The sequence below is a fragment of the Lepisosteus platostomus genome, chromosome 1 (assembly GCF_059453375.1).
Source record: "Lepisosteus platostomus isolate fLepPlt1 chromosome 1, fLepPlt1.hap1, whole genome shotgun sequence".
Taxonomy (NCBI): Eukaryota; Metazoa; Chordata; class Actinopteri; order Semionotiformes; family Lepisosteidae; genus Lepisosteus; species Lepisosteus platostomus.
This window is the reverse complement of record NC_142611.1, coordinates 11,228,524-11,252,371: the sequence shown is the minus strand read 5'-3', so window position 1 is coordinate 11,252,371 and position 23,848 is coordinate 11,228,524. Positions and strand designations below refer to the sequence as shown.

The 23,848-nt window shown below is 44.2% G+C and overlaps 1 protein-coding gene across 18 annotated transcripts in view; it reads right to left on the bottom strand.

Annotated features, from left to right (window-relative positions):
• limch1a (LIM and calponin homology domains 1a) overlaps positions 1-23,848 on the bottom strand; it is a 148,464-nt gene that overhangs the window by 20,149 nt on the left and 104,467 nt on the right. For 12 of the 18 annotated variants that reach the window (XM_088623651.1, XM_088623679.1, XM_088623688.1 and 9 more), the window contains 14 exons: positions 23,228-23,458; positions 21,607-21,930; positions 20,758-21,018; positions 19,225-19,458; positions 17,365-17,688; positions 16,182-16,469; positions 13,426-13,752; positions 11,228-11,263; positions 8,009-8,135; positions 6,639-6,796; positions 5,874-6,297; positions 2,887-3,264; positions 1,910-2,012; positions 1,276-1,427 (listed from right to left, as the gene is read on the bottom strand). In XM_088623651.1, coding sequence (XP_088479777.1) covers positions 1,276-1,427; positions 1,910-2,012; positions 2,887-3,264; positions 5,874-6,297; positions 6,639-6,796; positions 8,009-8,135; positions 11,228-11,263; positions 13,426-13,752; positions 16,182-16,469; positions 17,365-17,688; positions 19,225-19,458; positions 20,758-21,018; positions 21,607-21,930; positions 23,228-23,458 — 3,367 coding nt within the window. The remainder of the gene's footprint in view (positions 1-1,275; positions 1,428-1,909; positions 2,013-2,886; positions 3,265-5,873; positions 6,298-6,638; positions 6,797-8,008; positions 8,136-11,227; positions 11,264-13,425; positions 13,753-16,181; positions 16,470-17,364; positions 17,689-19,224; positions 19,459-20,757; positions 21,019-21,606; positions 21,931-23,227; positions 23,459-23,848) is intronic. The other 6 variants (XM_088623641.1, XM_088623624.1, XM_088623716.1 and 3 more) reach the window with 6 other exon arrangements.

Here is a 23,848-nt window from a genome sequence, read left to right as displayed (position 1 = left end):
TTCCTGAAAATATCTACTGGGCTAAGCTTTTCGTGGAGAGAAAAATACAGACACTGAGGCAGAATTAGATATACACGCTTATGGACACAGTGCTCTTAATGGTGACAAAAGCAGGTGTAATGTTTGGTGGAAGATTTTGATAAAGTTTATTCAATTTCATTTTTATTTTCTCCAAACGTATTGAAATGGGAATTGACGTCGTCTTTAGAGTATAGCAATTGTTTTACATGATATAGGGTTGAGCCCTGGAAGACGTTTGGAGTGCAAGAGGAGAAAAGTGTGAAGGATGATTACTCTTGAATGCCACTGATTTTGACTGAAAAGTACGTGCTTATCTCCAGGTGAAAAGTGTTGATTGTTAGCATAATTGTGTGAAGTATTTTTATTGATATTGTTTTTACCATAACCTTCGCTTGACATGACTATTTATAATGTCATTTTATAAGCATTTAACTTGGAAAAAAGTCTCATGTACCATTTTTTGATTTTATTAATAATTTTATTTTCTATTTATTATTAATTCATTGCTCCATAAGAAGAGTAGGTTACTGGATTAAAATCAAAACCTACTGGAAAAAGAGCATAAGTGCAGGCGTAACCTTCTCACAAGGGCTGGGGACCTAGCGCCCTCTTTTGGTGGATCATGTTCAAAACAAAATTAAGATGTACTACAGACTTATCCCTACAATTATTTTTAAATGTTCACAATTTAAAAAAACGTATTTACCACCTTGAAAATAGCATAGGGAACTATAAACACAAAGATGTACAGATGTTAATAAACACAGTGTGAAAAAACGCTTTGTAAAAATGCAGAATTCAATGGATGTGCAGATTTATACATAATACTGTGAAGTCCACCTAAGCCATCAAAAGTTAGTGGAGAATTGGGTGAGGACCTGCTCCCTACATCCAGGCAGCAGATTACTGGAGAGCTCTTAGAAGAATGTGCTTCCTGGTTTTGTACAGTCACATGACCAATCACGGTCACCTGACTGTTCAGGTGACAGACATGATGCAGGTCGTCCACCTATTGCAATGTCACACATTCTAAAGCAAAGCACTGGGTTTTGGCTCATTTACTGTGAGGCACAATCCCTTAACTTCAGTAAACTGCAGTAGATCATGCTAGCAGTGAGTCAGCACAGGGGTATTATTGCAGTTGATACGTTATACTAGGGTTGCAAAATGCCAGGGCCATCATAAGTGTGTTATAGACTTATTTCTGCAATCAGAGGCCTGCAGACAGATTCAAGTGCAAATCCCAATGCCTACCTGCACTGCGTTCAACACTACTGTGGTCTGGTAACTCTGTCTTGCGGGCCGCTCTGGTTTGCCTTCTTCAGTGGGACTAGTCTTACAAATGGAGTTCTGCTCAATCGCTACAGTGTTCACATAGGTGCTTGTCTTCTCAACACACTGATCTTCTGAAAGGAGAGCAAACAGAGGTTGGAATGGCAGAGGATTTAAAGGCTAATCACCCAAATGGGTTTCAAATCCCCTCTTACTGCCCCTTTCCGGAACTTCCTTCAGATTACACCACAGACATCAACCTGCTGGACCTGCCCGGATAGCAAGCAGAAGAAGAGCTGAGGCAGAGAATGTTTGTTAAGGCAAAATGTGAGGCACAGATAGGGTTGTAAACTCACACTGAAAGTCCTGTTAAATATTTCACACCTGGCTCAAGGCAACGAAACGATAGAAGAAATCTTTTATCGTACTATAGGCATTTATGGATAAGGAGCAACTGTTTCTCGATTTTTCAGAATATACTGGAACAAAAGCCCAGCTTCCAATAAGCCTTCAGCAGCCTTCCACTGCTTGTCTCAGGCGTGGCTTGCCAGCACTACAAAGGCCTCTAGATGTCACTGTTCTCTTAGCTACCAGTGAGAGCATGACAATTCCAGACCTTTCTGTGGCGTCTCCCCAGCAACCCCGGCCTTCAGTTCCTCCTGAGAAGGAGCTGGGATAAAACCTGCCTCTTCAAATGCAGCACTTTCTTTCTGAAGCTCCTGAGACGCAATAAAAAAAAAGACTCTTAGCACAATGGAAGCTCTTCTCCCTTAAAGCACTACTTCAAGGGGACAGAACACTTCAGCTCCAGCATAGTCTATTTAAAAGAAATATTAAAAAGGGATTACAAATATGCATTTCAATATGAAAGCCCTGCTTCACACCTTTATTTCCTTCCAGCAAAGCAAAAATAATCAACTGTTCTTAATGTATTTCTTACATAGGGTGTGTTACAGTATCAACAAGATATTCCGTTAAAGCTTTACTTGACTGAGGGTTAACACCCCCATCATAACTCCTTCATAACATAACGCAAGACAATATAACAATATGCCTAAAAATATTTTGCATATAGCATACAACAATTCACAAACATTCTAGGACTACTGTTACTGAGCTGCATCTGCAGAAAGTCCTTATCGAGATAAATCCTTAGTGGCGTCTTCCTTCATGTTCACTTGACTCATCTCCACCTACAGTTCTGCCCTTAGATTTTGGCTGAAACTAGATCTCCTTATGAACCATGTTGAATTGTCACATGCTTGAAATATTTGCGCATGCTGTGGGGTGTTTATAAAGGAGTTACAGTATGATTGCGTTTTCTAGCCCCATTTCAGACAAAGTGGACTGATGTTCATCGAGCAGATGCTCTCACTAAGGTGAACAATTCAAGTTAGAGTTAGAGTGGACAGTGGGATCTTGATTTGACTCTGATCTTAAGAGAACAATCAGGTTCAGTAACTTGTTCAGCAATAACAGTCATCTCCCGGTTGCAAGCTCTTTCCCTTTTTTACCAGACCATTTATCTGAACTTGGTCTGCAGAGCATAACAAGAATCAAGTCATGGGAATGGCATAGAAACGAAGGGAGTACCTCAGGAAGAGAAGTCGGTCTTGTTGGAGTGGAGTCGTCCGGTGTCTCAGCCCGCCTGCTCTGCGCTGCACTGCTCTCCTGTGTCTTGAGTGGAGAGCAGATCCTGGGATCTGCGACCGGAGAGTGGGATTCTGTCTGGGCGAGGGGGGTGGGCTGGACGGGGCCCTCGTTCACGCTGCCCTGAGGCGTGGCTGCCGCCGTCTCTGGCTTGGGGCTCTCCCGGGACATCGCAGGGGATGGGTTTAGCCTGGTGGTGCTCTCAAAAACCAGCGGAGAGGTGGGGGACGAGAGACTCTTTGTTGGTGAGCTGTCCCTCTCGTCTTCGGCTCTGTTGAACACTTCGCCCGTCTCTCCGTTCACCCGCACCAAGCTGTCCAGCTGGGCAACAAAGAAAAACAGCAGGGCATGACAACTTAGGAAGGGGGAAAAGACTCCAAAACCACAGCAAAGCCTTAGAGGCAGCACATGCCATTTATAAGGGATTTAAGAATGGAATCATTTTAACACTGTACTAACAGAGTGACACTAAAGTGATAATGTAGATTAATTACATGTTAGCAACAAAGCCTTAATTCTGATCATAGCCTGAATCATCCAGGACTTTTTGCAGTAGGTTTTTTGTTCTACCTATAACACTTTGTGAATTGCTGTCAAGGTTCAGAGTCTGTGCAACAGTTAGAGTGAGTGTATCCTGGTTCCACCAGAGAAGCACATTGGCACATTTTTGTAAAAAATGTACAAAAAAAGTCACATGAACTCAGATATTTTCTCTGTGATCCTGATGTGAAAAACAGAATAATTCAGATGTACGCATGGCATAACCTCAATAACAAAATGATAAATGATAAATTGTCCACTGTATTTAAATGGGCTCCCATTTACTCTGCAGGGACCTACAAGTCTGAATATGAGATAGCTGTGCTGGAATGGCCTGGAATGGCTTGGAATGGCTTGGAACACCCACAAACGCACAGAGAGAACAGTATGTCTTGAACGTATACATTAAAGTTGTCTGCACTGCTGTTTCTACCCAAGCCCCTCTACTATAGAGGAAGGGCTCTGGACGTCTTGTGGCAAGAGTCTGGAGCAACAGCAGTGTCTTTACTTCAATTTAATCTAACCCTGATAAACACCTTTGTAAAGAGTCTAGATTTTGCAGTGCCTAGTCTTAAACCAAAAATAAAATGGACTCCCTACTGTATGTGGAGATGCATTTTTCTATTGATCCTCTACCTGCTTTTCACTCAGGAAATATGCTTTGGCACATTGTGTGGCAAGAGAATACAGTGGTTTTCTTAGGATTTTGAAAACATTTTGTGGGCATCTATGCATCAAACAAGACCGTGGTTCTGAATGGTTCCACCACATAGCAACCCAAGCTGCTTCAATTGGCAAACATCCGCCTTATCCTGGTCATAGACTTGTTTTAAAGTGAAGGATGTGCTATAAAACATCCAGATAACTTTAAGGCCTTGTGTAGCAAATCAATTGCATCCCTGGGTCATGTTTGAGAGTCTTCAGAGCATTCACAAACCTTGAGCTTACTAATAAAAACCAACAATGTGCATATACACGAGATATACTGGTGTTCAAGTCTTTGTGATTTCAAAGCTTTCACATACTCCAGCAGACAGAGAGGTGAGGCAGAAAGATTAAGAGCAAAACGCCACGGACTTAAATTAATTTCCCTTAGCCTGTAGCAAAGGAGCTACACAAGACTGCTGAGGCCTTGAGAGGAATGAGACAATTTATGAGTGAAAATGCGAAGAAGAGGAAAACCAAACCTTTTTTGCTCCTATTTTTAATCAATGGTCTTGGATGGCTTTCCAAAAAATAAAGCACTGACTGAACAATCAATCCCTGAGGACTGCTGTTTGAGCCAAGTCTTTCATAGCGCAAGCATGTGGTTTTTTAAAAAATAAAGATCTTTCAACACTGTCCTGACCAGAGTTCAGTTTGATCGTTTTCCCCCCAAATCCGGACTGCCTCCATTTTTTCTTTTGAAAGAATTAGATCCTCATTTCTCCACCTTGTTTAATTCATTAATTGCTTACACTTATATAGCGTTTTTCTGGACACTCCACTCAAAGCGCTTTAGAGGTAATGGGGACTCCCCCCTCCACCGCCACCAATTTACAGTTTACAGTGGAGGTGAACTGGTCATTGCCATAGCATTCCAGAGGAAGCTCAGTTCTAGTAAGGATGAAGCCAGTCTCTCTTTGACTGTAAAAACCTGTCACCCTTCAGGAAATCCTGATTTCCATTATTCCACAACCAAACACATCTTCTGAGTTAACTGACATCCGATTACATTACTTACCAATGACTTTAAAATTCCTACGGCTGTATGAGGAAAATAAATAAAAAATGAATCAATAATATAACTGATGAAACATAATAAAGAGGACAACAATGCTAATAATATCAGATTAGTTTTGGATTAATAAGAATACATTCGGATTATATAATGGGGGAAAAGCTAACCCGCATGTACACCCAGTAAGAGGATGCTAAATCTATTTAAAAAAAAGGCTCTATAATTTGCAGTCTAACCCAGGACCCTAGAGCAAAGAAGTAGCAGAGCTACCAAGCCAGTGTGGCACACACACATCATAGTTTTAAATAGAAAAGAAATATCTCATAAATAAAATAAATATCAGAGTTTTTCCACTTCTGATATAAAATCTGTGAAATATTAGCTCAGATATGTGATATTAAACAGTGGCACCACCTAAGGACATCTGATCCTTGAGGGCTGAGAAATATTTAGGTTTTACATCTAAATGCTGATGACAATATTAATATATAACAATTATATTGTGCTTTTCTGGACATCACATCATCCAGGTGGATGCTGCGCATTGGTGGTGGTGGAGGGGTCCCCATGACCTGTGAAGCGCTTTGAGTGGAGTGTCCAGAGAAGTGCTATAGAAGTGTATGGAATTCATTATATTATTACAAGATCAGCGGTGGCTCTCAATCCTCACCTTGAGTGACTTCAGGCCGGACTGCGAGTTCCTGGGCTGGGAGTAAGGCTTGGGGGTCAGCAGGGGTACGGTCTTGAAGGTCACCGCGCGGGTGGGGGAGGTCTGCGGGGAGCTGGCCCGGCGCTGGCTCGGCACGCCCGAGACGGAGGCCTCCACGGTGGCAGTGAACTTGGGGGCCGGGAGGGACTGCTGCCGCAGGTACTTCATGGCGCTGGAGCTGGAGGAGGAGGAGGAGGAGGAGGAGGAGGAGCCAGCGCTGGGGTCCACAGACACACTCCTCTCCAGGCACCGCGGCAGCTGCAGGCGCTCCAGGACGGCCTCGCTGATGGTGAAGCGCTGGGTGTAGCGCTGCAGCACGGCCTCAGCCTCCTCGGGGGTCCTGGCGCTCCTGTAGGCCGCGTGGAGCTCCTTCTCCCTGCGCTCCCTGGCAACGACAGGCAGGCATTACCACACAGGCAAGCACGGCCCACACCTTCGCTTAACCAGAAAGGCCTTTAGAACAAACAACGCTAAAAAAAAAAAAGAATGTACTGTTTAGACTGAATCGGAGTTAACTAAGACCTTTGTATTTTATTTTTCATTTTCTGAGTGGGCTTAGGAAGTAGCTCAGCTATGACTCAGCTGTTGGCCATTGTTATTAAAATACAACACCACCTCTTTACCCACTAGAAAAGGAATATTTTAAATCAAGATTGAGGGCTGCATCTGAACCACAAGGATTAGTTTAGTAATATGAAGCGCACTGCCCCTTGGCTGTTCACATACTTCTCCTCCACAATTTCTCTGTAGGTCTTGATGCTCTTCCTCCTCTCCGATAGCCCGCCTTCCCCACTCATCAGCCTCTCCATCATCTTCCTCTCCTCCTCCTTCTTAATCAGGTCCTGAGAGGCACTCCTCCGTCGGCTCTTCCAGCGTGCCAGGTCCTGCAGACGAACCCCAGGTACATCAGTCAGCTTTAACTTGAGCCACGGCTTTGCCAGGTTTATCTCACGAATTTACTCATATTCCCTACACTCTGCTTCATGGTGGAAGTCTACATACAGTACATGTCAAACTATGATTTTTACACCATGTTCTCCTACACCTCCCTCTGGTTCTACCAAGTGACTCTTCACCTAAAGGGTTACAAAACATCCCCAGAGCGTTTAATCGGAAACACTTCTCAAAATCCCCTGCGGTTTTGAGCAAAACAAAATGTTGTCGAAAAAGGATCTGAAAACAATGGATGAGCACAAAGAATGTCCAGAGGCAGCAGATTCTTATTAGTACATACTGTAGTATTTATTGGCACGATTTACCTCGGTAAAAAAGTAGAAATGTCAGTTTTTGTATTCCCTAGTTGTCTCCAATTTAACGGACAGCCAAATGTCAAATGGTTTATCTGACCCTCTGCAACATTACACCCTTATAAACACACACACACACTCCCTAAAACACGACCTTCTTGACACAAATGCCACTTTCAAAGCACCAACAGGATGCTGCAACTCCCACAGACAAAACTGTGAGCCTCACCTACAGGTCTAACTGGATTGAGGTTCTTCAGGAGCAGGTTACAAGCGTCCTGATCTCATGCAAATAAGTTAGAAAATCGAATTAAAAGATACACATGAAAAAATTTCAAACAAGCCCTTCACTGTGAAAATAAAAGAATAGTAAAAAAAAAAAGAAAACGTATTCTGGCCTCAACCAAGCTGAGAAGGCCAGGAGCTGAGAAGCCACCCAGGCAAGTTTGCTGTGATCACTTTACACATGTTTCCTGTGGCATATTTTGGTGAAAGCAGTGGTCAGGGTCTTGGGCCCATAATAAAAAGGCAGTGGGTTCAAATCCCCGGTGAGACTCTGCTGTTGTACCCTTGAGTAAGGTACGTCACCTGTTCCAGTAAAATACATTTGCCGTTCATTTACACAGTTAAGGTAAGTCACTTTCGACAACTGTCAGCCAACTACAGTACAAGAAAAGGCACAGGCAAAGTAAAGCACAGAGGAGTATGGTACAAACCGATGGGGAACTGTGGGAAAGAACGTCGCTGTGCTTTTTAAAGCCATGGTGTAGCAGTGACCTGGCCTGAAGCCTGCCTAAGCTTATACCAGCCTGCCTGCCTGTCTGTCTGTCAGACATGGGCTGTACTCACATCCTGCCACTGGTCCTCCTCCTCCTTCAGCTTGTTGTGCAGGTTGTGCAGGAGCTCGTGGCGGGCCTTGCTGTGTGGCTGTAGGATGGCCTCCTCCTCGCACCTCATGTCGATCATGCTCACGCTCCTGGAACACAGAGGCGGGAGAGGAATTGGAGCGCGTGCACTTCTCTCGGGGGGGTTGGGTGGGGGGAGAATGCTGCTCCTTATTTTCACAAAGGAGAGGAGACCACTACACGTTATAAGCGGTGAGCTAGCCTGAGAAGAACTCTGATTTGCATGCTTGAAATCAGAGAACATGCCTTGGGAAACAAGAGTAGCAGTTTTATAAGGTTTTATGCAAATAGCCTTTTTTAAAAAACATCCTAATTTGCTGCCGAATGTAATATTTTACCCGAAGACTTAAAGCTGCAAGGAGACACAGAGCATTCTTTGGCTTTTCTAAAATTAAAGCTCAGCCACAAAAAGCCAAAACAGGTTTGCATCATGGAGATTTTGTTTTTTACTTGAGTAAAGCTAACCCACTTTTACAACCACACAAATTCAAGGAGCTTTCTTTTCAGATTTATCTCAACCCAGACCTGAGAATACCAAAAGAACACAAAACTGTGAGAATTCAGCCCTGTTTCCCCTCGAGCTAGTGCCAAGAAAAAATAAAAGCCTGCCTCAACTTTGAACTTTTATCCATCCATATCAGACCTATCCCACTGTTTCAAAATATTTGTTATTTTTGCACTGCAAGACGGCAATGTTTAGTTTAGGATGAGTGAAATATTAAGTGAAGAGAAAAAAGAAACAGGAGGAGGACGCTGGAGTTTGGTCGTGTTGGCCTTGGCAGTGCTGTAGTGTAACGTGCTCTAGATGACACTGACTTGACATGACTACAAACCCACAACTGCTGGAAAAGAGATCCAATCCTCATTTTCGTAAAAGCAGCTGCCCTCGCCACACAGCGGGCAAATCCGAAACGCCACGGCAAAACTTTTAAATCGCAAAACCATTCTGCACATAACGGGATCGGGACGGAATTTCAACGTTCGCCACAGGAAAACTCATTACCACAAACCTCGGATTCCAAAAAAAGCTGGACAACGGCAAACTCGCCAAACCCCCGCTGAGGCCTTCGGCCAAAAAGCAGAGAAACTATATAAATAACCTTTTGTTCCATCGCTCATTTAAGACCGTTAAAGACTCCATAATGAATAAAAGCTGTTTCTATTCTGCTATCTGCAATGCAAGAAAATGGATCATGAATATATTTTAAAAAAATTGCAATTTGAGCCACGTGCTCACTTTTAATGGTAAAAGAAACCAAAATCAGTGCATTGCCTTCTTCTATGCTAAAGAATCTATGTGATTAGTTGTTCGATATTATAGATGAGAACAGCTACTATCCTTAAAAACAAATCAAGATCTCACATAAATCAATCATTTTTTGCTGAAAAGATAACCTTGCTGTAGTGTTCTCTGAGCATTACTGTACCCTGCCTAAATGTCATGCTTTATCGAAAAAGAGACCACTTGTCATTCCAGCTCACACTGTCAGAACTTTGGCAGCACCCACCTTCCTGGTAATGAGAGTTTGTTGACAGAATCTGGAATTAAAATGAGCACCTAAAATAAACCGAGACCTCACTGTAGTGAAACCTTATTTATTTTAACTACATCTCATCCGGGAATCCTTCTGTTGACCAAAGGGGCCGTGCAAGCATCTGAAAAAAAAACACTCCTCCAAAATAAACGAAACCGTAACGTCGGGCTCAGTTTGCAACAGCAGGGCCAGAATCAACAATAGCCAGTTAACAGTTGTCATATGTTAACTGTTAATAAGCAAATTGGCGTTAGAATCAGTGAGTGGAACACTTACCCAGAGCGCCTTAGAACGTACTCTAGAAAGAATACTGTAAGTAACTAAACGGAAAGTAATGGAACCGTCTCGAGAGAGGCAATTCAGCTGCATGCCTGTTAGGAGCTTAATCCACAGAGATGCTGAGATGAAATGCAGACAATGAAAAACAAGTACAGACCAAAGTTAAAGAAACAGTGCAAAAAGCTTCTTATCCCTCAGTGCCTCGAGGCCTTCCTGATGAAAAAGCATCACAAACCTGCTATTAGACTATCAAGAGCTGATGGTTGAAATCGAGGTGGCCAGGAAGCCATCCGATAGCCTAAACAGAACTGGTCTTGAGTATCAGCTTTATTGTATAAGCAATTTGGATCACCGGATTATCAAATAGCGAAAAGGCTGAATTAAAATGACAAACATGTGGGAACTGCATCGGCCAGCCATTGTGGATAACAATGAGTGACCAAAACACACGCCACTTCAAAATCCAACGGAACAAAGTAGGCCAAGAGGAGCCCAATTCAGCACATGCTGCTTGTTTCCTTATTGACCCGAGGACCTTGTCCTTTTCTGAAAGGATGCCACGTGTTCTGGTTTATCATTGCAGCTGGGTAATATATCCCAGACAACAGCTTGGCGAAAGCTTTACAGCAATCTTTTACCCCTGTCATTCTGTGCATGGACTTGCACTCCTTCCCCACAGACACATGCCCTACATTAATTCCCGTGGATCTCCTCTCAGTTCTCATAAATCCTTGTGGGCATTTTAGAATCAACTTACTGACCCGCAAGGCACTCCACAGTTTTGACCCCAGTCATATTTCCACTATATCAACACCGTACACTTCTGATGACTGGGAACATCCCTACTGGAAGCCAGGCACTCCACAGCTTCCCTTGTGAATATCAGGAAAAACCTGATATCCTAGTGACACACTAAGGTAAAATATTTTTTACTTGCAAGGCACTTTGCAATAATTCAGCAGGACAGAGGATTTGCAAGATCCTGCGAAATAGCAACGTGACAAAAGCATTTTGATTTATTTTCAAATCAACGTCATGGGAAGGAGTATTAATACTGTACCTCCCCGCCTTATGGATGGATTAACAAAGTCCCGGTGGCACATCAGTTATCACAGCCCACTTGACCCCCATCTGGTTATGAATACCTTGGTTTCCAGGCAGACCCAGAAAGAGGCTTACTGTAGCCATCAAGCAATACCCTTTGTTGCAATAAGGAACACAAAGCTAAAGAACCATGGCGAAGGGTCCAAACACATATGCAGGGGCTGGCATGAGGTTAGAGATGTAAGATGGAAGCAACAGGCACACACATGCAGCTCCACTCAGCTGAAAAACAAGGAATGACTTACTCTCCATCATCAGACACACTAGCTCTGTGGCTGTATCTACAAAACCAAACAAAAAAAACAGATGAAGTTCACAAAACGGTGAAGAAACCACACAAACCAGCGAAGACAGTACATCAATCCTTAAGGGAACATTTAGCACATGTTAAAAAACATTTTTCTTTTAACCGGACATGACAAAAACATGACCAAATCGGATAAACATCTTTAGAGCAGGAAAGGGTAACATGCAAGTCTGAACTCCATGAAATCAGAAAAGCTTTAAACAGTTGAAGTCTAGTGATGGTACTCTAGCACATGGATTGCTTACTGGAGGGAATCAATTTTCTCTAATGCATTCTTCCAAACAACAGTGCAATAACAGCTGTATGTTTGTCATAATGAATTGGTTAGTCCACTAGAACAACTTAACTGTTTGCAAGAACATGAATTCTCAATTTCATGAATGATTAAATCTTGATCAGATGATCAGGCTACTACAACTTCAGGAAAAGCACATTATAAACCTCTTTAACATCTGTAATGCAACATCATGGTGGCTGTTTTTTCCACTTTCGCGGTCAAGCGTGACAACGAAAGGGGATTGCACAACCTGAATGCCACACCTCAGGAATGTGGGAAGAAGGAGTTAGTCTTCCCTGAAAATAACAGACGGTTTTTATCTTCTAATCTGTCTGCAAGGGGTGACGGCATAAATCCTGGATCACACAAAGCCAAAGAGAAATCTCTTTTCTAGCAGTGAGGGCTTGATACTGATGTAATAACCAAACAGTCTAACCTGCAGAGGATTTATAATTTATAGTTCTTAACTGAACATACCATCTGCTGGAAGATGGATAGCATTAAAGAAACCTGACAACAGCAGTTAATGCAAAAAGCAAATGCATAATATATAACTACACAAAAATGCAAAACATTACATAGTGAAATGCAGCTGTTCATCAGATGTGTTTATGTTCACTATGGTGTGATATACTGTAACATGACAGTCTTAATACAGCACTACTGTTTTTTACTTTCTGGAGGTGCTAAGAAGGTTTACGTGCCTAGTATGAGGATATTATGTGCACTGCAACAAAAAATCATGGCTTGGAGAGACAAAAAATAAATAGCAAGAGGTACACAAGGCAGGAATGCTTTTGCCCATTTTTAAATGGTGGCTAGCTGGGAAAGAATAAAGACACACTGGAGGACAGGCTTCATGCACAATCTCATTAGGAAAGTCTCGGCAGGTTTGGTTTCTTCTCTTCACCTGCAATACATGCTTCAAAAGAGTCAAGTCAACTCAGTCGAGAACCGAACACGGGTTCCATGCAGCGAGCTTATGAGAGTCGAGTTGGAGGAGTCGGTTTGGTCATGGTTTAGTTCCTTCACAGGGACAGGACTGGTGTGAGACAAGGTTGATATTCCTCAATCATTGGTAACCCATGCAAGAGACAGGACGTCACTAGGAGATGTGCCGCTACTGTATTTGGCAAGAATACGTTGGTAGGAAACCGAACTTTGGAGTTGCCTGTCTACGTCAATGCTAAAGAAACAGCATGGGGATTTGTCACATGCGAGATTAAGAGAAAAACATGCGCGTTCTCCTCCAGGAATGTGGACACAGAAAACCAAAAACAGAATCCATTCTGATAGTGTTTCAAGGAGAGATTCGGGAAACATCTTCATTTAGCAAAGAAGAGTCATGCAGGTTCTGTCGCACCAGTCCACGTATATATCCAGAAAAGCATCACTGTACCATGTTACCATCACAATACTCAACAGGAGTCCTGTTTTGAATGAGATTTCACTTATTCAATTATTTTAAAATCAAGACATGTACAGAAGCAAGAAGTGCAGCAGGTGGTTTGAATGGGTCTCTCTGGAAATCGGACGAATGCTGGTTTTAGCATCTACATCCCAGAATGAGAAACAGAGCACCAAAAGGCTAAATTCACCTTCAGAGCCTACTCGTAGTGCGGAGCAGTACTTATCATGTTTATTAAGTGACGACTAGCAGTTATTTACAACTACATGAAATTCAAAGGTCCCGATATGTTGGCTGACCTAGCCGCTTTCTTCAAAAGCTAGAATTTCTGGAAAGAAGATGGCCATAGAGCAGGAAAAAAAAAACTTCCACTAGGGGATGATACAAAAACTTAAGACAAACGTCTTTATCAAGGCTCAGGGTGCCTCGTTAGAGATCATAGGAAGCTCACATTGGCGGCAGGTCATCGTCTAACCAAGACGGCCTTCTGCTTGGTTTGCCTTCATCGGCGTCAGCCTTCAGAGCCCTTGCCTGGGGAGAGGCAGGGACCGGGGCGAAGTGATCTGGCATCAGGGCTGCTTGTTTGGGGGAGCCAGGAGAAGGCTCGGTTGGGTTTTCTTTCCCTGGGTCCGAACAGCTGTCTTTTCCCAACTCCTCCTCACTTCCCTGGGGGGCCTTCCAGGGAGCTTCGGGGCTCTCCTTGGGAACGGCGCATGCCCCGCTGGCGGCTGGCGGCTGGCGGCAGAGTTCCGCTGAACACGACGGGCCGGAGCTACTGCTGAGAAAACGGCGCAGTTATACACCGGGGGTCAGGAGGGGAAAAGGCGCGAGAGGTACAAGACAAAAACGGAAAAGAAAAGACCAAACCTGACCACCTTACTTCCTCTTCCTGCAAAAAAACAACAACCAATACATCGAATGTTTTAAATGTATGAGGGATTAAGGACCAACTTCCCACAATTCCTACATCCTCCCCCACAAAAACAGGGAATGTAGACAACGTAGCCTGAGGAGGAACTGGAAGTTGCAAGCTATGCTGACATCTCTCAGCAGGCAGCGGTCCAAGAGAGTCCAAGTTTGTGGATTACTCACAAACAACTTCTACCTCAGAACACAGTATTGTTTAAAACTGACATGGGACATGAAAACAAGGGTGGAAACACATACAATCAATATATTGTGCTGCAACCACTGTTACAAGACCTTTAACAAAAATGGTTTGCACAAAGTGTAAATAAAAGTGCAAATGACAATTCATTCCTGCATCATGCAGAAGGAGTACTCTGGACATGCAGTAGCTTGCCTATAGTGACATTTTCCACTCCTGACAATCCCCCACAACACTAAGAGCAACAGCCTTCATGTCAACATAGTATAATAAAGCTTATGCCTACAACTCAGAAAAGGAAAAAGCACAGTTAATCCTGAAGAAACTTTCATTTTGGGGTATAGGAGACCATTTGCTTTTAAAATGCACACAGAGTCAAGCAGTCAAGATTTAAAAACATACAGAATGCAGAACAACCCATAACCACAAAACGCCTCGATTCCCAAACCTAGGAAACCTGAGAAGATTCATCCTGCAGGTCACAGGAATCAGGGACTCAAAGTGTTTAGATGCAAGATCACCGCCTCCTTTTGAAACCCCAGTATCTGTCGCCCTCCCCATCACTATCCTTGAAAAGAAACTGGAACCTAGAAAGAGAAGCCGAAGCTTTCCAGCAGCGAGTCCTCAGCGGACTTCACTATGCTTTATAACCGGGGTTCTCAAAACGGGTACTGGAGATCCACAAAACTACAGTTCCAACACTCAAACATGTTGGAGGTAGCCTTCTAACTACTGCGTTTTGCAAGTACAAAAAAAAATTCCCAATCAAGCAACTTGGTAGTTCAATTAAGTCTTCAAAATAGGTAATGTAGTTGGGAAGAATGAAAACCAGCAGGTGCATAAAAGCCGACAGCATGGAAGTAACCAAACCAGTGGAGTGGAGGGGAAGGGGAAGGTTGAAAGGAAGATTTCTATTTTAAACCAAGCAAAAGGGTCTGGTGTTCTTAAATGGATGCCACGGTAGCCCAGATTTTAAAGTCTTTATATTTTCAAATTAGCTTCACAGAAACAGAATTTAAGCTGTTTCAGTAAAGCAAAGCATAACACAAACTAGTAACCCTACTGTGCGTACTCGCAAAGCGTCAATATTTCATTGGTCAGGAAATTACCAATTTCAGATTTTATTAATCAGTTAAGTACAGAACACTGGTCCACAAATGTTGATATGAGCATGCAATTAGTCATGGGTTAGAAGTATGTAATCACAAATCATTTTGAATGCTCCTCAAACCAGGCAATTTGTATTCAATACAGTGAAAAAACACCATTGTTCCATACACAAAACCTAGTCCAATTATAAATTCTCCACTACATTTCAACACAATGCATCCAGCTGTGAAGATAGCCTTTTTGTTATTATCAAGCTCTTCATCTGCAAGCCTGGGGTTTGAAAGCAGGAAGGAACCTTTGAAAGGAGATGAGTTTAATAAAAATAATCCACTCAAAACACATTACAGGTAATGGGAACTCCTCTCCACCATCACCAATGTGCAGCCCCCACCTGGATGATGCAACGGCAGCCATAGTGCGCCAGAACACTCACCACACACCAGCTATCAGTGGGGAGGAGAACAGAGTAATGAAGCCAATTCATAGATGGGGATTATTAGGAGCCCATGATTAGTAAAGGCCAGGGCAAAATTTGGCCAGGACACCGGGGTAACAACCCTACTCTTCTCAAGAAATGCCCTGAGATTTTAAATGACCACAGAGTCAGGACCTCAGTTTTACATCTCATCCGAAGCACAGCGCCTTTGTACAGTATGGTTTCCCTATCTCCACACTGGGGCATTACTGGTGGATGAGCGCCCCCATCTGGTTCCACTACCACCTCTTCCAGCAACAACCTTAGTTCTTCCCAGGAGGTCTCCCATCCAGGTACTGACCAGGCTCACACCTGCTGAGCTTCAGTGGGCTGCCAGCTGTGAGTTGTAGGGAGAGTTGCTGGCTGCTGGTTTTAGTTTATTGCAAACGGGAATCATGCCTGATCGAAGACACACTTTCAGACTGTTAGGAGTCAAGCAGAACTAAGTTCTAAAATCCGCATGTTAGAATCAAGTACAAGTCCTTAGGAAGAGGAGGTGCAGAGTCTGTCCCACCTCTGCTCATTGCTCCCTCTTACAGGCTCGGACGGGCTGTCCTTTTTGTGCAGCAGGGAGCCCGGCAGGGGCAGGAACTTGTTAAAGAACGCCGGGCTGCCGGTCTTCTGAAAGACCCCTGTTCTCCGGGCCATCATGTCGTCTTTCTCAGGGTTGGGCTGCCTGTCCCTCTCTTCTGCTGCTGCTGCTGCTGCTGCTGCTTCTTCTTCTTCACAGGCAGGTTCCACAGGTCCCACCCCTGCAGCGCGCTCGGACCCTGGGTCAGGGGCGCGTGACTTTGCGGAGTTGCTGTAGCCCGTACCCGGCAGCCAGCACAACACCAGCCGAAGAGAGAACGAAAACAGGGTGACGATGCAGAACAAAAGCCAGGCGCCGCTACTGTAACTGCATATTCTTCCCTATTCGCAAAGCTCCAGAGTATCCAGAAACGCCACAAAGTGGTCATGCGTTGCTATAGCATAAAAAAAAGACTCGTTCCCAGCTTTCTAGATCGCACGTTTCTAAAATGTCCAACCACTGCAGTAATCAAAAAACATTGCAAACTCGGGTATAAAATTATGAAGACCTAGCTAAACAGAATTTGGCATTTAACGTGTTGTAGAACACCTCAGTTTCATTTAGGGTTAATTTGACAGAAAAAAAATCATGTAATATACATGATACAAAAGAGCAACTATAAGGCGAACTTTCACAAAAAAAAATTAAAACAAACAAAAGGCTGGCACAGATCTATGTTTCTGTGACCAGGGAGTCCAAGTATTCCACAAATACTTGCTAAGAGCTTAGAAAAGTGATTTTGCATAACCTTTCAGCCCAAAGAGAAAATAACAAAAGACACTCGAGTTTAACTCTTTTCTGCACCAAAAAAAAATGAAAAGAATCCATATTTTTATATTCTCCGTACTAAGCCGAGTGGGGAAAAAAAAAAGATCCAATTTTTGAGAATTTTGGTATTTGGTACAAGAGGCAAAAGCTCAAGGAATCTAAAATGCTTCAGGGAACGGATCGTAAGGAAAACTTGGAATTCAATCTCCCCTGGGAGTCAGCATTCACCACAATATGACATTGGTGACAATTCTTTGGCCACAAGGCTTTTCTAAAACCCTCGGGGACAGCCACTCTTGAGAGTCCAAATGGCGCATGTCCTGCTCCGCGCCTGTCCTGCGCCTCAGCAAGTGCGTACCTGTCATCTCCTGGAAAGCCAAGTCCAATGGAGGGGGTTGCCACGGCGGCAGATGACAGTAGCCGACGCAGCGTTTCCGACTCGCTCCTCACCCCCGGCTCGTCCTCATCATCGCCCGCCTTGGCGATGCAGAGCCGCTCCCAGCGTTCCTGATCTATCTCTGTCACCGGGCCAAAACGCACAAAGCGCGGCTGGCTGGCGCTAGCCTTTCTGTTTGCTCTGGCCCGGCGCGCAGCCAGGTCATCCAGCGCGGCCCTCTGGGCCTGGACGGTAGGGAGGGCCTTGTCAAGACAAGCCTGGCAAACTGGTTTGACAGCTTCCTCGCTGGACCAGGGGAAGAGAAGGAGCACAGGGGACAGCATGTCAGACAGCACCGAGAGACGACGGACAAGGGCGGGGGGGGTTAGCTTCCTTTGGCAGGATGTCTGACACCACACAATAAAGCGCTCCAGCATTACGAACGGCTACTGTGCGGACAGACGCAGCAAAAGGGTTTGAGGAGGAGTTTTGTGAAAGACAAACAACTTAAAACTTAAGAGAAACAGCTCTTTCCTCACAGCTGAAGCAAAGAGTGATGCACCTTTAACACCTCCGCTGGTGTTAGTGAACCATCCCTGACTAGCGTACAACCTGCTCCTCTCAATGTCCTAAGTTTATTGCTCCTGTTCTTGCCTACAACGTATATGGTTTCCATTTCTCTTTATAGAACAATGCGGTACATAAATATCCCATGAAGCTGTATATGTATCTAGAAAAACAATGGTCACAAAAAGGAAGCACCTGTCAACACCACCCCATTTTAAAAAGGCCCGCTAAGGAAAAAGCTGCAGCTGGGCCTTTCCTTTCTTCACAAGTTGCTCGACAAAATTGTCTGCCAGCGTGGGCTGGGACAAAACACTGCAGACGAGACATCCTCAGTCGAGGAACAGCAGCTAATGCAGCAGAAAATGACAGAACTCCCAGTCCCTCTCTCTGCAATGGCTTTGCAGCTCACAAACATAGACATCATGCTTTGATACACAGGTTATTCTGTCTTTAACCCTGAATGCACTCAGAATGTGAAGCAGAAGCACAATCATCTAGGATATAAGTCTGCAGATGTTTGCTTTCTACCCCAATACACAATTATAATTTGTATAATCACTGACTACTCCTGTTGCCAATCAGCTTTTGATTGCCAAAGCAGCAGACGGAATGGGCCACTATTTTCAGCAGTTAAGGTGACCATGACTGTCAGAGTGAATCATAATCATTTCTCAAAAACAACATTCTAATGGATCCAGACGGTTTGAGTAAAACCTGGATGGGATCACACTTCCAGTGGATCCAGACGGTTAGAGTAAAACCCAAATTACTTTTTTCAGCAAGTTCATGGGATGGTTAATAAAAAGAATTATAGACCGCATTAAAAAACAAAAACAAAGGAGTTATCTGAAACTTTCAGGAAATCTTCAATGGAAAAGAAACAAGACCCACTGTGACATGTTCTAGTTTTCCAAAATCGATGTCCTTTTCAACTTACATTAGGTAAAACAGCAGTTGCTTACGTGCTTCAGTGTAAAGCCCCATCCTAAAATTGCTTAAAATAATTTTCTGTTTGTGAATTTCAGCTCTGGCGATAATTTCATCAATTTTACTGTCGTCCGCAATAACTGATAGTCTCTGGTCTTTTAAATGCACTGACATCTAATGTAAATTATATTTTTCAAAACCAGCTTAAAGGCCCACCTATTGCATTTCTCAATAGGCTCATCACATTGGCAGGCCTCGTTTCACACTCTGCTCAATTGCTTATTGGCACCAATGTCAGCAGTACCTTCACAGCCACCAGCAGCACAGTCTGCGAGCATGCTATCTGACCTGGTGTCTGTGCACAGTGTGAGCTTCTGCCACTTCTCCAGGTCAGACTGCGTAATGGAGGCCTTGACAATGGAGGCCTGGGGCTCTCTATGTGGCACTGGGCCCCTCTGGACCCTCCGCTTGGCCAGGTCATCTCTCTGGGCACTGGGTACTGGTGCCGGGCCTCCAGCTGGGTCTATCTGCTGCAGCTGGAGGCAGGGGTTCTCCCTCTCTAGAACCTGGGCTTCGCTCTCACTGAAGGGGCAATACGAATACACATTCACGAAGTGAAAGGTGGGAAATGAAACAAGGCCCAAGAGCTCTAGTCAAGTTGAAATTTCTTCATTTTGTAAAACAGAGGAGGGGAATAAGTGACACAGGTGAAAATATTATTTTACCCTCACCTTCTGAAAATGACACCATCCTGCCCACACATTAAATAAAGAACTTGGTGATGTCAAATCTCACCATTTCACAGAAAACCGATTATATGATTTTTTTGTCTCAAAGTCGTCCGACTATAGATATTCATTTTAATTTTCCGCTGCAATTACAGACTGAGTTTTTGATTAAACTTGGAAAGATTTGCTACAGGGACCTTCCCTTTTGATTTTAGCTCTGATGACCCACAATGTGAAATATATATACATTATGGGACAAGCAGGTTGTCGTTAACAAGTCACATGAATCTGCTCGGAATTTAAGAGGAATCAAGTGGGATGCTTGTGTTACCTTATCAACTTGATCAATTTTCACATTTTCTTTTACCTCATCACAGCTTGTTAATCCTATCCCAAATTTCAAAAGAAAGTAATAAAATGCCTCAATCTACAAAGTCATCGGCTTTGCAAAATGCTGCCATAGTCACAAGAATGAAGGAAAACAGACATTACATGCTCTGAATCGCCCCCAGCAACTCAACATTAGATATTTCAAGGTAGATATCACTTTAATGACATTAAAAATTAGATCTGTTGATAAAAGATTCAAGTTGGTTGTCACAATGTAACTGTGCAGGACACTTACAAACTTCATGGGCAAATTCTGTATATTCCTGCGATAACACTAAGAAGAGGCTCTAGAACTGTAGCACTTACATGCAAGTTTTTAGAGGCAATTTAAGCTCCCTGGGTATGAACTGCATTATTTCAAAGGCAAATTAATGGGCCAGGCATCTAAGTACTATTGTATTTAACTGGACAACACAACGTGACTCATTACTATGCTGGACACCAGGAAAGAACAGCCTTCAATACCAGAGCTCACAGTGAAACTAGGACAAACAGTACAGTATAGCCAGGGGAAAAATGTGAAGATTGTCAAACGAAAAGGGCATTTGTCTCTATAGTGGGTTACTAATGTTTTGCCACACAGTTTTATATCCATTAAAACAAAACTGTACTGCTGCATTTTGTTGTGTGCAATTACTTATTTTAATTCCCTGCATACGTTGGCAGAAAAAGTAAAAAAAAAAAGTCTACCACACATCACATCAGGAGAGTTTTACGCTACCACGTGAAAAGCACTTCAGTTTAAGGGCAAAGATGGGGGCACCTGGTGTCTGTGCACAGTGTGAGCCTCTGCCATTTCTCCAGGTCAGACTGGGTAATGGAGGCCTTGACAAAGGCCTGGGGCTCTTTGTGTGGCACCGGGCCCCTCTGGGCTCTCCGCTTGGCCAGGTCATCTCTCTGGACATGGGGCGATGTGGCTGGACTCCCTGCCTCTCCCTCCGAGTCCCTGTGCTGCGGCGGGAGGAGAGCGTTTTCTCTCCGTGACAGGTCGTCCCCTGCCTCAGGAGCCCGGGCCTCGATCTCACTGAGCCCACGGCCAACAACGCACGCGACAGTTACAAGGAAAGGGAAAAGGAGAGGGGAAAAAACAAAGACGTGGCAGGTGAGCTCAAAACGGAAAGGAACAACAGGAGAACAAAACACAAGGAACAGGAAAGGTGATGGGAAAGTCAGCTGCCAACTACAAGCTTACCACAACCTGCTCCAAAAACTGCAAACCAAGAACACTGGTTCATGGTGGATTTTAAATTAATTGCGATTTAGTGTTTCCCATAAAAAGAAAAGAAGGAGCCTTGTTCAGATTACAGATTGCCAGAAACAGCCCGGACACACGGCATAACTTCACTACAGAGTTTTAGCTGCAATGTGAAAAGCTTTCCATCTCTCAGCTTTCACACAACTACATGAAAGGGAATGGCTTTCACTGTACAAGCCTATAGGACGTGCGCATACATTTTGAATTTACTCGCTGATGCACAAGGCAGATACCAACTCGGCAACAACTGTCTCCAAAACAGCTCCATTTTCTCACAATCAATTATCCATTGGCTCTTACGGAGTAACAGAAACTTGCAGGCAGGAGGAATAGAAGGAATGGCTTCATGCTCCACACCTGGCTGCCCTTTGCTGCTGTCGGTCCAGCTGGACTTGCTGGCAGGCTCTTTTGATCCCTTCCCATTTCTCCTTGTCCTTCTCGGAGCACAGCTGTGGCAGAAACTGGTTGGGCTGGACTTTGGGCTTGAACTGGTTCATGCGGGCTCTCCTGGAGGCCAGGTCATCCTTCTCCACATCTGGGACCTTCCGCTGCTCCTCCTCCTCCTCCTCCTCCTCCTCCGAGTCCCAGGCTTTCTCCTCCTGGTGCTTCAGAAAGTCATTGTCCCGCCTCAGGATAATGTCAGGGGTGGGGGGCTTGGCTTCTTCACAGACTGGCTTTGGGCTAGCAGTGGTTGAGTTGAAAAGGCAAAATTGAAACCCGCAAACGTTGGGGGGGGATGCAACTCCAACTGCACGTGCGTACCGTTGAGTAACGAACCGTTTTACAAAGCAAGGCAAAACAAACAAAACCGTGCTTGTCAGTTGTCAATTTCTGACAAATGGTCACTGGCACCACATGCCACAAGAAAGAAAGGTGGGCTAGAAAATAATAAGCACTCCTCCAAATACATTAAAAAAAACAGGTTCACCTCAGGCAAAAGTTAAATCGCCACCATATCTCTGGTGCAAGCGATACAACCTGTCTGGGCAATTATTAGTTCAATAAAATGAATGTGTTCAAATTTACAGCCATTCAAATATAATGCCAAGAACGGCACTGTCTAGACAAGAAAACCTCAGAGGAGTCACTGAGACCTGAAACTTACACCTCTCAAATGTAGACCACTGGAACTCCACTACACTTGCTCCTCTTCCAGCTGTTCTCGGACTATAATAAGCGCATTTCCACTGCTTGACAAAGGGGAGCTCCGTCCTTCAAGCCATCCTAAATGTTTAAAACTGCAGATGCACCCTTGAGGTCATGCACAGTTATCAAAGCCTTTGCTACGGAACACCAAACTGGAAAATGCATGCATTTCTCAAAAAGCTCCTTGCGGACCAAGAAATTGCAATCCTGCTGGTAGTAGAGTTTGACACCGGTTGGAGTTGTCTTTCTATCGAGCTCTCCTGCGGCTGGTCACGTGATCGTGGGGGGGAAAAAACATTTCCAAACAGAAAGCAGTGCACCAATTCAAACCGTTAGAAGTGAAATAGTCTTTTTCCCCCCTTCTAGCTTAAGTGTTAAGCTGGAATTGCTTTATATTAAACTGGAACCAAGAGAAGAAACAAGAGTAAAATGATTTCAAGTTCAGTTTAGCCACACAGTGATAAATCCCCTGTCCAGGCTGCTAAGAAGAGCTCGAGGGATGAGACCATCAGGCACCCTCAGTAGTCTGGGCACAGGTGAATGCAAAGTGAACTTTTTTCTTCAGCTTGAAAGAGGAAGTGATGCGTCCTTCCACAGATTCAAGGAAGAGAACAAAAGATCTTGTACGGCAGTGGATTCTAATTCGCCTTAGTGGTCGACATATCTCTGTGACAAATCCCAACCCTTTGGCGTTGCCTCCAACACGCAGGAGTACCGGGCATAACAGTTACTTGCTGTTAATCAACTCAGTGTCCATAAAAGCAGCACACACACACACACACACCCCAGGCGAGGTCAGTGGTTAAGAAGCTGCAGGGCCGATCCTGCTGACCTGCCGTAGCGCGCGCTGGCAGGCAGCACCCTGATCCCTGCCTTTTCCAGCTTCTGGAGCTTTCTCGCTTCCTCCTCCTCCTCATCTTTCCCGGCCCACTGGTGCGGCCCACTGCCCTCCGAGCCTTCCCCAGCTGGGTCGGCGCCCCTGGCTCTGGGCCAGGCCCCAGCCTCCGTCTCCTCCCGGCCCACAGATCTCTCGCAGTACTCCTCGCGGATTGTCTCGGGGTGGCTGCCGAGTCATAAAGCACAGTTTAACTCCTTTTCGGGCAACAATTCAATCCCGGAATTGTCTAGAAATTGCTTTTCAGTAGTAATCAAAAGAAGATGGAAAGGGCGGAGCGAAAAAAAAAACCTCCTGAATGATGAGGTGAAACACCAACACGGTCCCCCGAGAGTCTTGGTTTCATGGTAGTGGAGAACATGAAATATAGAGTGGAAACATTAAAGCACTAATTCAATCCATCCAGCTAAGTATGTTAAGGGCTTTCAGTGAAAACAATAGAAAACATCTGCTTTTGTCCCCCACTTCAAAAGAAGAGAAACCCCTTTCGTAAAGCGTCCTGTACGATTTCTGAATTTGGCTCATTTAAATTGGTCTTTGAGTGCTTAACAGCAAAAA